Genomic DNA, 12,945 nt, shown 5'->3' with positions numbered 1-12,945 from the left:
GGGACTTTGTGTATCCCCCCCAAAAAACTGATTGTGATACACATATTACATATCGCTGCACACACTGGAGTGAGATCAATAATTCTAGCACCTCCTCTAAGACCTTCTCCATAGCACTAAACTGATGACCTGTAGGGGCTTTTGAAGTGTCCCGATTAGAAAATATAGGGTACTGAAGTTTGTTGCCATTTCACAGGCGTACACAAATGTAAAGTTTGACATGTTGGATATCTATTTACTCGGTACAATTTTGTCTTTTATATTTTACCTAAAACTTTGGTAATTTATTGTGTTAGTTTTCCCTAAAATTTGCTTTAGTGTGTTTTTTACAGAAATTTTGAGTTTCTTAGACCTTTGCGGTAATATAGTGTGACATAAAAATTGGAACTACCAATATTTTATTCTCTAGGGTGTCTGCTTTTGAGAAAATATATAATGTTAAGGGGTTTGTGTAATCTTCAGGCCTAAAATTATTTTTTAAACGTGTGCAAAAACCAAATGCAAAACCAGCTCTGGCAGTGAAATGCTTAAAGGAAATCCTGATGTGTACTAATTGTTGGATGTTCAGCTTCCCTGTGACCTGTGTTCCTGTGTTCTTGCTTATGCTGACTGATCTCCCGTTGCTGGCCCGGCTAGTTCCTGACTTTTCTCTGTGGATTTTGGATACTGACCTCAGCTTGCCTCTGACTACTCTTTCCCTGGAGCAGACCTCAACCTGCTACTGGACTTTGCTCTGCTTGCTTTCCTGGTACTGACCTCAGCCTGACCATGCTTCAGCCTCACCGTGTATGACCCTGACCATGTCTTTGTCTCTGGCAGTCACCTGCTACCAAGCTACCGGCAACCATGTATCTTTGAGACTTCTACCTCTGTCACCACCTTCAGAGGTGCTCATACCAAAGGGAAGCCCTCTCATCAGCTCAGCCTCTAACCAAGGTATGTGACACCCTGCCACTGTGTAAAAGTTGGCAAATATGACACAGGGTTCTCACAAATGCAGAGCGAGGGGCTCCAGAGTGTCTGCACTGAGCATAGAAAGTTGCTCATTGTAATTCCAGGATTTGGGTCTGGAGTTTGGAGGCTTCAAAGGATATTGGGAGGGACAGAGCCTTCAACTCAGTGTCCAGGTCCTACTGGAGACTCACAAGCTTTGTGTGTGTGCAGGTGTGCACAGCCTTTATACTAATGGGCCTGGGCATAGTACACGATTCTGTCCAGGAGACAGATGTGCTCCACCCTCCCCAGAAGTCCATGAGGCAGCAAGGGAGCAGCCAGAAGAGTGCATGTCCAGTAAATTCTGTGAGGGAACAGACAAAGGCCCTAAGCCTGAAGGCCAGAGTAGCAGAGAGCTGCAAAAGGTACAGTTGTTGTACAAGAGCACAGGGGCGATCTAAGGGACCATACCACAGTCTGAAGCCTGAGCATAGGTGTTGCAGGAGAGAGCCAGGAGGCTAATATTTATCTTTCAGGTTTGCACTGACGGTGGAAACCCCAGCGAGGGCAACCTTTTATTTTGCTGGACTTTTCATTCATTTTAAATAAAATTGGGCTGCCATGCCATGAAACCTGGTTTCTGACTAACGTGAGCTTACTGAAAAACACATTAGACTTGAGCCAATACCCCCAACATATCATACTACTGTATATACATTGGGACGTGGATTCTTTTTAGACTGTTGAGCATTTATAATACTTTTCTTTGCTTTGATTAGTATATACAATAGTTTTAAGATAGGGTATTCATGTTTACTCAAATGCTTCTGCCTAAATTGATGATTCTCGGTAAGTAAATAGTGTAGCATCAAATACCTCTATTCTAACAGGAATGAATGGACTCTATGACTTGGAGTTTGATAGGCTTAAGAAGGGGAGGAGACCAAAACATCTTGCCTGGTACCTACCGTACCCCACAATCAGTAGATTGAGGGAACCAGGGAAGAAATAGTTTGTTCAGTTCTTTGTCACCATATCCTATCTTCCTAAAATTGTCATTTTTATTAAATGTGCACCTTACATAGTTACATAGTTAGTCTGGCTGAAAAAAGACAAAAGTCCATCAAGTTCAACCATAAAGAAAAAAAAAAAAGTTTTAATCCTATACCCACAGTTGATCCAAAGGAAGGCAAAAAAACCCAGCAAAGCATGATCCAATTTGCTCCTGCTGGGAAAAAAAATCCTTCCTGATCCCCCGAGAGGCAATTGTATATTCCCTGGATCAACTTTACCTATAAATGTTAGTATCCAGTTATATTCTGTGTATCTAGGAAATAATGCAGGCCTTTTTTAAAGCATCCACTGAGCTGGCCAGAACCAACTCTTGAGGGAGACTATTCCACCTTTTCACAGCTCTCACTGTGAAGAAACCTTTCTGTGTTTGGAGATTAAATTTCTTTTCCTTCAGACGTAAAGAGTGCCCCCTTGTCCTCTGTGATGACCTCAGGGTGAATAACTCTACACCGAGTTCACTATATGAACCACTGATGTATTTATACATGTTGATCATATCCCCCTTTAATGTCCTCTTCTCAAGAGAAAATAAATTCAGTTCCTCTAATCTTTCCTCATAGCTGATCTCCTCCATGCCTCTTATCAGTTTGGTTGCCCTTCTCTGTACTTTCTCCAGTACCCCAATGTTCTTCTTGTGAATTGGTGCCCAAAACTGAACTGCATATTCCAAGTAGTAACTAGTAGTAACTATAATATGGGAATATTCAGCATGGAAGTACATAGAGCAAGTATGATGTGCTTCTAGGAGACAGTTGTGAAGTACGGGGATTTTGCCAGTGGCTATGAAAAATGTTTTCCGAGGTAAGTATTCTTTTTTTCTTGTAATGGAGGTCACTTGGCACCCTTTTTAACACTTTAAACTAAGTTGATACTACAGGCAAACTGCCAATACTACAGGCGAACACTCCCAAGAACCACTCCAACTGCTTTGCCCCTCCAGATCCAGGTGTCCCCTGCTGGGGCTTAGTCATGGAGCCACTATAACTAAGCAAAAAATCAATTGATCAATTGATCTCTATGTGCCTTGTTCACAACACTAGTATCAAATGCAGATTTTTTCTGCGCATGAATCTGCAATATGTATAAAAAATGTAAACTGACGTCTCTGCAAGTGAAATCTGCACGTCATTTTCCATCATTTTTCATGCACGTATTGGGGTGAACGAGCCCTTAAACTTATTTTTTAAATTTCTTAAGTAGTGTGCTGGTTCCCAGGCTTAGACAAATGACACCATACACTCCAGGTGCCTGGGAAGGGAGGAGGGGTTTTCTTAGATAAGCACACCCTCTTGCCTGTATGCATGAACTAAGGGCAGAGAGATTCCAGGAAGTAAAAGCTACATGAATTGTCTGCTCTTACTCAAAATGGCCACAGCCAGCAATGCTAGGAGGTGTTTCTAAAAGTGATTTCTCAGCAAAATGAAGATATGGATGGATGGGGGAGTTTGCTTTGAATATTAAAAATGAATTAAGTATTGTTTTTGGTTTGTGGTGCTCGGGTGCAGTGTAGTTCCGCTTTAGACACTGATTTTCCTCCACCAGTTCTTTAACACTGGTTACACTTTCTTCAGATTAAGGGCATATGAGGGCTCTGCTACTCAGTTGTCCCCAACCTGGGGTCCCTGCCCCTAAGACGGGTAGACCATACAGCCGCCAGTCCCCCCATCCAACAGAGCCTCCATCACTGGCCACCACTGCCTCCTCTCCCAAATTGACTGCTTCTCCTTCCTTAGTTACTTGACAATTTCCATTATCTAGAAGGTAAACACAAGATGTATACTTTATTCCCCATTCCAGTACACTGTAGGATTTACTGAATAAAGATATGGCATTACAACTTCTTTCCATACTGTTTCATCCAGCAATCCCAAGGCAGTGCATAAGGCAACAAATGATTGACATTCCCTTTTAGCATATGGCTGTGTCTTTATGGCTTTGCTGTGGTGTTTCATACATTTGACTTATAAAAGCTTCCATCTAATGGTCCCTCTTTACCCCATCCAAAGGAAGAGCCCTAGAGACCCAATCTCTTACCTTAAATACTTCAAGGACTAGACCCTCAACAGGCCAAATGGCAGACACAACACAGCAAGTAAACCCAAAGAATGACAATAACATAATATAAAACAGTTGACATCTGCCTACAAACCTTAATGAGGGAGGTTGGTACTAGATTACACTAGATTATTTCAAACAAACAAAAGGTTCATGGTGTAGAATTGAGAAGTCTTTCATTCTTGGAAAGGTTAGAATACACAGACTGACCTTTAAAGTTCCACAGTCACACTGCTCTCCATTCTCGATTAAGTAGTTTCCGCACACTGGTGGGGATATAACTCTATCTTTATTAGGTTTATTCATCAGACACTCAAACTTCTGGTTCAAGAGATAAGTCTTGTAATTGTTCACGCTGCAGATACTAAATTTTTCAGCAGGGGGGTCACTGTAAAGGGAGAGAGTAAAGACAGACAATTAAAGTGTTACTAAACCCACAACAGTAAAATCAGTCTGTATATGCAGTAAAGCATGCTTGTTATACTCTCTGTGGAACCTAAGGAGTTAATCCCCTGCACTGTGTAAAAAGGCCATTGGATCCTGACTTTTCTGCTCCTCCTCTTGTTCAAATATCTATGTCTTATCTCCTGATAAGACAGACTGGACCATAGCCATTCTGCACATGCTCAGTTTAGTGTGTATTGCTAGAGAGTGTTTTATTTTCTTGGGAGAGTGCATGTGATCAGCACAGGGCCAATCAGCACTGTCCAGACAGAGGTCAAGGGTTTTGCATCCTCCTAGAGCAGAAATAAAAATCCTCCTACAAGCTTTATCCAGTGCTCTGCTGAACACTGATAGAAGTCACAAGATTGCTTTAACTGCTGATGAGAAAAGGTATTTAGCAGCTTATATTTACTAAAATAATTGTACTTTCATGTTCTGTATACTGTGGGAGACCAGATATAGTAAATGCAAGGTCCTGGGTTTAGTAACACTTTTACCCCCTTTCCTGACCAGGCCATTTTTTGCAATACGGCACTGCGTTACTTTAACCGCTTTAGGACTGCCCTATACCAGATATACTGCTACAGGGCGGCACCATTTCCAGTTAGGGGGCACACACGCACGCCCCACCCGTGCCACCATTCACGGCCTCAGATGTCAATCACCGTCAGGGAGGAAAGATTGTTTTGTTTACAAACACTCTTCCTCCCTGTCAGCTCGAGCACACTGCTTGGGATGGCTGTGCACAGTACAGTGAAGAACACCCCCCACCCCCTAGTAAAACACTCCAAGCACAGTTAACCCTTTGATCGCCTCTCACATTAACCCCTTCCTGCCCAGTGCCATTAGTACAGTGTCAGTGATTTTTTTTAGCACTGATCACTGTATTGGTGTCACTGGTGTGTCAGTGACACCAAGTTAGTTCCCCCCCAGTGTCAGAATGTCCACTGCAGTTCCGTAGTCCCGCTAAAAGTCGCTGATTGCCGCCATAACTAGTAGAAAAAAAAATCCCATTATCTATACTGCAATTTGTAAACTTTCACTTAAACCAATTAATTTACATGTATTGGGATTTTTTTTAGCAAAGACACGTCGCAGAATACATTGTGGCCTAAATTGAAGATTAAATTTTATTTTTTTTATTTTTGTACTGGACATGTTTAATAGCAGAAAGTCCAAAATATTGTTTTTTTCTAAAAATTGTAGGTCCTTTTTTGCTTATAACGCAAAATATAAAAAACGCACAGGTGATAAAATAGCACTGAAAGAAAGCCTAATCCATGGAAAAAAAACAACGTAAACTTCATTTGGGTGCAGCGTTGCATGACCACACAATTGTCAGTTAAAATAACGCAGTGCCGTAACGCAAAAAATGGCCTGGTCATGAAGGGGGGTAAATCCTCAGGAGGGCAAGTGGTTAACTGACAATTGCACGGTCATGCAATGCTGCACCCAAATTAAATTTACGTCTTTTTTTCCCACGAATAGAGCTTTCTATTGTTGGTATTTGATCACCTGTACATTTTTTATATTTTGTGCTATAAAAAAATAGACCGCCAATTTTGAGAAAAAAACTATATTTTTGACTTTTTGCTATTAAACTTGTCCAATAAAAAAAAATTGAAAAATCAAATTTCATCATAAATTTAGGACAAAATGTATTCTGCTACATGTCTTTGCTAAAAAAAAATCCCAATACGTGTAAATTAATTGGTTTACATGAAAGTGATAACGTTTACAAATGGCGGTATATATACTGAAATTTTTTTTTTACTAGTAATGGCGGTGATCAGCGATTTATAGCGGGACTGCGGCGGGCATTCTGACACTATGGGGAACTGTCTTGGTGTCACTGACATTCCCAGTGACACCAATATAGTGATCAGTGCTAATAAAAAGCACTGACACTGTACTAATGACACCGGGCATGAAGGGATTAACATCTGGGGCGATCAAAGGGTTAACTGTGTGCTGTGTGTGTTTTTACTATGGGGGGCTGTGTGTGTGTTTCACTGTAAACACACTGCTTTGTATGGCTAAGCAGAGCCATACAAAGCAGTGTGCAGGAGCTGACAGGGGAGAGATCTGTATTGTTTACATACAGGTCTCTCCCCTGTCGGAAATCCTTGGAGGTCACCGGGTGTCGGCAGGGAATCACTGGCTGAGACCCGTTGATTGACAGCCCGTGCAGCAAATGGTGCTGCGGGTAGGGCGTGCACACACGCCCCCTACCCGGATCTGCAAAATCACATATATATATATATATATATATATATATATATATATACGTGATTTTGTGCACCTGTGCTGCCCTGTAGCAGTATTTCTGCTATAAGAAACGGTTAAAGTTCACCTTTTCGGGCAGAATTTCACTTCTTACAATAAATAGAAACCTTTTCTAATGCCCAAGCCATTCCAGTATGCTCACTTACCTAGTTCAAGGCAGCCTTCAATCTTCACTACTCTGTTCAAAATGTTAAAAATGAATTCTGATATCAGCACTTCTTGTATTATCATGTGACAATTCAGGAAACTTCATATCCCATCATGCACTGCCTTACTGCATCACAGAATAGGGCAGTGTTTCTCAACTCCAGTCCTCATGGACCCCCAACAGGTCATGTTTTCAGGATTTCCATTATTTTGCACAGGTGATTTGATCAGTTTCACTGCCTTAGTAATTACCACAGCTGTTTCATCTGAGGGAAATCCTGAAAACATGACCTGTTGGGGGTCCATGAGGACTGGAGTTGAGAAACACTGGAATAGGGCATGTTTTACCACTTTGGACTACACCTCCCTCATTACTGTACCACCACTTTTTTCCACCCACTTTCCTATTTCTTCCTTTACAGTGGCCATACAATCAGATTGTGCAATCTCCTTTAGATCTAGCATCAGCTATGTAGTGCAAGGGCCTGTCTGATTTGATACAAATTGAATAGATTGTTCAGGAGGGTCCTCTATTCCATCGTTTTGGTAAATCTATAGGAAATTGTACAACGTTTGCACAATCAGATTACATAGTGTATGGCCAGTTCTTGTACAAGTACATGGGAGGGAGTAGATGGAGACACTCAGCTGTCATTGTTCTTGTGTAAACACACCAAATTCACTTTCAGGTCCCATTCCACTCCTAGTGTATTGGGAGTGCATGTTTTTTAGCACATTTTTTGGCTACCCTATCATCAAAAAATGTGGCTTATGGAACATTTTGGCGTGTTGCAGTTTGTATGTTTTTTACTGAACATTTTGGCGAGTTTGTTGCACATTTTTGGACATGGCAAAATGTGCATTTGTTTCCCTGTTTGGGTTACCCTCCACAAGTAATGACACTGAAAGCGTGACTAGTTCATTTTACCACCCAAATCGTCCACTCCACTCCTCCCAAGATATCTTCCTCTCTAGCTCAAACATCACCTCCTCCCACGCCTGCCTCCAGGACTTCTCCAGAGCCTCTCCCATCCTTTGGAACTCCCTACCACATCATGTCCGGTCAGCCCCCACCCTGTCTGCCTTTAGGTGATCTTTGAAAACTCACTTCTTCAGGGAAGCCTACCCCACCTCCACCTAAGAACTGTACTTGAACCACCTCCACCAGATCATCCCCCGCAGCTATCACTTTTTGTATCACCTCCCCCTTCCTTTAGATTGTAAGCTCCACGAGCAGGGCCCTCATATTCCTTCTGTACTGAAATGTATTGTAATTGTACTGTCTCCCTTATATTATAAAGCGCTGACCAAACCGTTGCCGCTATATAAATCCTGTATAATAATAATAATAATTTTAGGTGTATAAAAGTGGCCATACACTATGCAATCTGATTGTATAATCTCTGTACAATCTCCATTTACCAAAACGATATAGTAGGAGGACACACCTATCTATCCAAGCACTTTGTATCCAATCAGGCAGGCCCTTGCACTACATAGTTAATGGCAGCTCTATAGGAGATTGTACAATCAGAATATATAGTGAGTTTACAAACTTCCAGGGACTCATTACTCCTGTTTTCAATACTACAGCTTTACTCCACATAGGCTGTTATGTGATCGATCAGCTCCTGCACACTCTGTCAAATGAATGATCAATACAAGAAGAAGGTAAGGTACAAAATGAGGAAAACCCTGGCTGTGTATTCAGTGAGAATGGTGCTCACTAACATTGGATGCATATGAGTACAGAGGTGGGCAGGAGCAATCTCAGGAACAGGTTTAGGTTGTGTTAATGAGGTCAGCTGCTGAACTACCTCCTGAGTCCCAAAAACCAGGACAGACACCCGGAAGTAATGGAGGAGTTTTCAATAGCAAACAGTGGAGGCTGATGTAAGGCCTGTTCTAGAATCTACAGAAAGCTTTTTCTTTTCTGCAAGAGAGGCATATTATTGGTATTATGGTACATAAAGAAGCTGAAATTTAGAGAAAAAAAAAGGTGACATAGCCTTTAATAACAAATGTGGTGGACATAGATATTGTAGTAAGAACCTAATGTGGGGCTTAGGGGTAAAGAGGAAATCAGTATTTCTCCTCAGACATAATCATACCCTATGTATTTCATATTGGCTTGGTGCAGCTTTAACATTTCTGACCATACCTGAGAAATGGATCCATGATGCATGGACCTGAGGGACATGAGCAGTTCTTGTCATCATGAGACATTCCCAGGTTGTGGCCAACCTCGTGGACTAACGTGGCTCCAATATCAATTGCTGAAGTGCTGTGATCCTGAGGCGAGAAGGGAATGTAAGGGAGGACTAGATACAGGAAGCAAGTAAACAAAGCCTAGAAATAGTTATAGACATGTACAGTAAAAGCATATAACTTCAAGATCTTCCAATGGTATTTTGAAACTACAAATCCCAGCATGGAATTCATTCCTGCATTCTTGCATCAGCATTGTGAGACAATAGAAAGGTGTTATTGATATGATAAGATTTATTGTCATTATAAAAAAAATTTACAAACAAAAGTTGCTAATAGGGAGTCAATGGCTATGATTTATCAAGCTATCACCTAAGAAGTCCTCAATAAAAATATGGGCATGCTAAATTGACATACAATAACATGGGTTGGGTGGTTATTTTCGCATGCCTAAATCCCAAATTCACCTTTAGGTTGACTCACAATCCTTTGTTTCTTTAGTCCCCATCTCCTGTATTTTTAAAAAGCATTTCCATACCCCATAGCCTGGGCTTATAGGAGAAAGCTGCATAGAATGGCAGGGTTGGCCAGTAGAATGAATGGGAAGGGGAGACAATAAACATGGAACTGGTTTAAAACACTATTCGGTTCTTCTACAGTGATTTTTTTTTTTTCCTGCTGTTTTGATGTGTTCCGGTCTGAATATGGTCTTTTGTCATTTTTTTTTTGTATTTTATCCCTAGTAGACATGCATTTTTTGTTTTTTGATGCATTTTTTGTATGCATTTTCTGTTTTTTATATGCACTTTTTGTATGAGTTTTTTGCATATATTTTTGATTTACAAATGTGGCTTCTTAGCCCATATCTTCTTGGGATATTTACTCACTTTTATCTGTGTTTGTTATTCTATTTTTCATTTATAATTTTTTCATAATTATTTTTTCACATATATTTTTATCTATTATTCTTTTTCTCTTTTTATTCCACATCACTTTACTTTTTTCTTTTCTTCCTTTCTTGTTCTCTGAGATCACTACTTATGATACAATGGTTTTATATGTCTTGTTACAATGTATTAGTAGGCGTACCCTCAGGATTCAGGAGTGCTGATTAGGACAGGTGTTCTTTATTAACTAATACCTATATAAGACAGCACTTTTGTTGTTTTCTTTGTTATGATTAAGGATGAGATCATGTGAAATTTGTTAACAGGTCCTGTTTTCATGTCCTGGTGTTTTGTGTGTCCTATGCATCAATAAATACACACTATATTCATCTATCCTCCAGTGTACGGCTGACCCTTGTTCCTATTGTTTTTGATATGACTGTTGTTGATGTTACACTAATAAAACATGATGGAATTTGAAGTTTCTTCGGTACTGGGCCATTTAATTTATTTCCTAACTTGCAACATCAGGCAGGCTGAGATCCATTGGAGAACAAAACACGTAGTGTGTCAGATCCTTCAGGTGGCAGCAGACCGTGTCTTATAAAATAGAGCCACTAGACCAAACTGCAAAGTGAGAACATTGACTGGTCATGCAGCAAGGCCATGCCCTATCAGTGGTCTACTTAAATGAGCGTGACTGGGTTAATGCAAGAATTTCAATATTTATTCTTAAAGTATTATATGGAAGATTTATACCTAGTGATGCATCGATATATTGGTTGCTGAAAATTATCATCCGAAAAATAGGGTTATCAGCATTTGGCCAATAAAAAAAATATGCCCATTAATTATTGTGCAGCATATAATGTACTTACTTATATCCATATATAAGTACATGTATATACTTTCAATAAGTTATTTTACATTACTGGATATATATATATAAATAAAAAGAATATAAAAAAAACTCTCCATTTTGGCTTCGGTCCAGAATTTTCATTTTGGTGCACCTCTATTTATACCTCCCTACACCCAAATCCTTGTCTGCAAACTGCTTCACCTCAGTTCAGATATAAACCTTCCAATCATAATACCTTTAACTCCTTGGCACCGGCGCCTCCCAGCCCTTTAAGGATTTCAGAAGCCAGGAGGTGGGGCGAGGTTTTAGGGTCATGTGACCGCCATGATTTGCCATCACGGCGGTCACATGATCGGGAAAGAGGAGATCGGGACCTTTCCGTGAGTACCGGACATGTGTGCTGGGAGCGCGCAGGGCGCGCGCTCTCAGCACATATGTTTTTTTTAATTGCACACAAATGTGCGGCTGCTCGGCGTCTAGGCCCAGACACCGGGAGGCCGCAAATATGTGTGCGGCTGGCGTGAAGAGGTCAAAAATACTGTTCGTAGAATACAACTATATTGATTTAAGACTGAAGGGTCACATTTGTGTACACTTATTATTGTGACCTGTTCTGTATTAGGTTATGGAATCTCACCTGAACGATTCCTGTAGAATACATTTCACTGCACATTAACCCAACATTTCCCAGTCCGACTGTAATACCCTCAAAATCTATATTCCTGTGAAACAAACACAAGTATGTAAGAAGTACTGATTTCTATCTGGCAATGTGTACAAATTCTGCCACTGTCCATGCTGTAGACCTGGTTGAAGAAATTCTAACTTTCTTCATTTCTATTAGGGTTGCATCGATATTGGTATAGGTATCAGTGCCAATACAGTGTACTTGCACGAGTACTCATGCTCGTGCTAACGCGCCTGATACCTGAAACCAATACCTTTGCGGTCCGATGTGAGCCCATACAAAATAAATAGGCTCAAATCGTACTGCAAAGAATCGCATGCGATTGGAACAGGAATGCAGTACAATTCCTGTCCAAATCGCATGTGGTTTCCCCCACCACTCCTCTGTGATCCCAGTATAGAAAGACAGGGAAACACCATCTAAGAAGTGCAGTAATGGGCAAACAGACAGGTTTTTAATTTCATAACAACTCACATGGTAAAAGTACATACAGTGCCTTGAAAAAGTATTCATACCCTTTGAAATTTTCCACATTCTGTCATGTTACAACCAAAAACCTAAATTGGGATTTTATGTGATAGAACAAAACAAAGTGGCACATAATTGTGAAGTGGAAGGAAAATGATCAATGGTTTTCAAATTTGTTTACAACTAAATATCTGAAAAGTGTGCCGTGCATTTGTATTCAGCCCACTTTACTCTGATACCCCTAACTAAAATCTAGTGGAACCAATTGCCTTCAGAAGTCACCAAATTAGTAAATAGAGTCCACCTTTGTGTAATTTAATCTCAGTATAAATACAGCTGTTCTGTGAAGCCCTCTGTAATAAAAGGCGCTGTAATATGTATATCTTGCATGTTACATAGTTACATAGTTAGTCTGGCTGAAAAAAGAAAAAAGTCCATCCAGTTCAGTCATGTAAAAAAAAAAGCTATAATCCTATACCCACAGTTGATCCAGAGGAAGGCAAAAAAAACCCAGCAGAGCATGACTCAATTTGCTCCAGCAGGGAAAAAAATTCCTCCCTGATCCCCCGAGAGGCAATTGGATATTCCCTGGATCAACTTTACCTATAAATGTTAGTATCCAGTTATATTCTGTGTATCTAAGAAACAATCCAGGCCTTTTTTAAAGCCATCCACTGAGCTGGCCAGAACCAACTCTTGAGGGAATCTATTCCACGTTTCCACAGCTCTCACTGTGAAGAAGCCTTTCTGTGTTTGGAGATTAAATCTCTTTTCCTCCAGATGTAAAGAGTCCCCCTTGTCCTTTGTGATGACCTCAGGGTGAATAACTCTACACCGAGTTCACTATATGAACCACTGATGTATTTTTATATATATATATATGTCAAACCCAA

General features: G+C 40.5%; 1 protein-coding gene across 1 annotated transcript in view; it reads right to left on the bottom strand.

Annotated features, from left to right (window-relative positions):
- Positions 1-12,945, bottom strand: part of LOC149450056 (zinc metalloproteinase-disintegrin-like berythractivase) — a 39,903-nt gene that overhangs the window by 24,382 nt on the left and 2,576 nt on the right. The window contains exons 2-3 of the mRNA XM_089692501.1: positions 9,101-9,260; positions 4,273-4,450 (exon numbers count right to left, since the gene is read on the bottom strand). Of these exons, the coding sequence (XP_089548627.1) occupies positions 4,273-4,450; positions 9,101-9,260 (338 nt within the window). The remainder of the gene's footprint in view (positions 1-4,272; positions 4,451-9,100; positions 9,261-12,945) is intronic.

This window comes from Staurois parvus, unplaced genomic scaffold, assembly GCF_062004578.1.
Source record: "Staurois parvus isolate SC_StPar_1 unplaced genomic scaffold, SC_StPar_1.0 ptg000586l, whole genome shotgun sequence".
Taxonomy (NCBI): domain Eukaryota; kingdom Metazoa; phylum Chordata; class Amphibia; order Anura; family Ranidae; genus Staurois; species Staurois parvus.
Note: the sequence above shows the minus strand (reverse complement) of the source record. Positions and strands in the feature narration are given on the sequence as shown.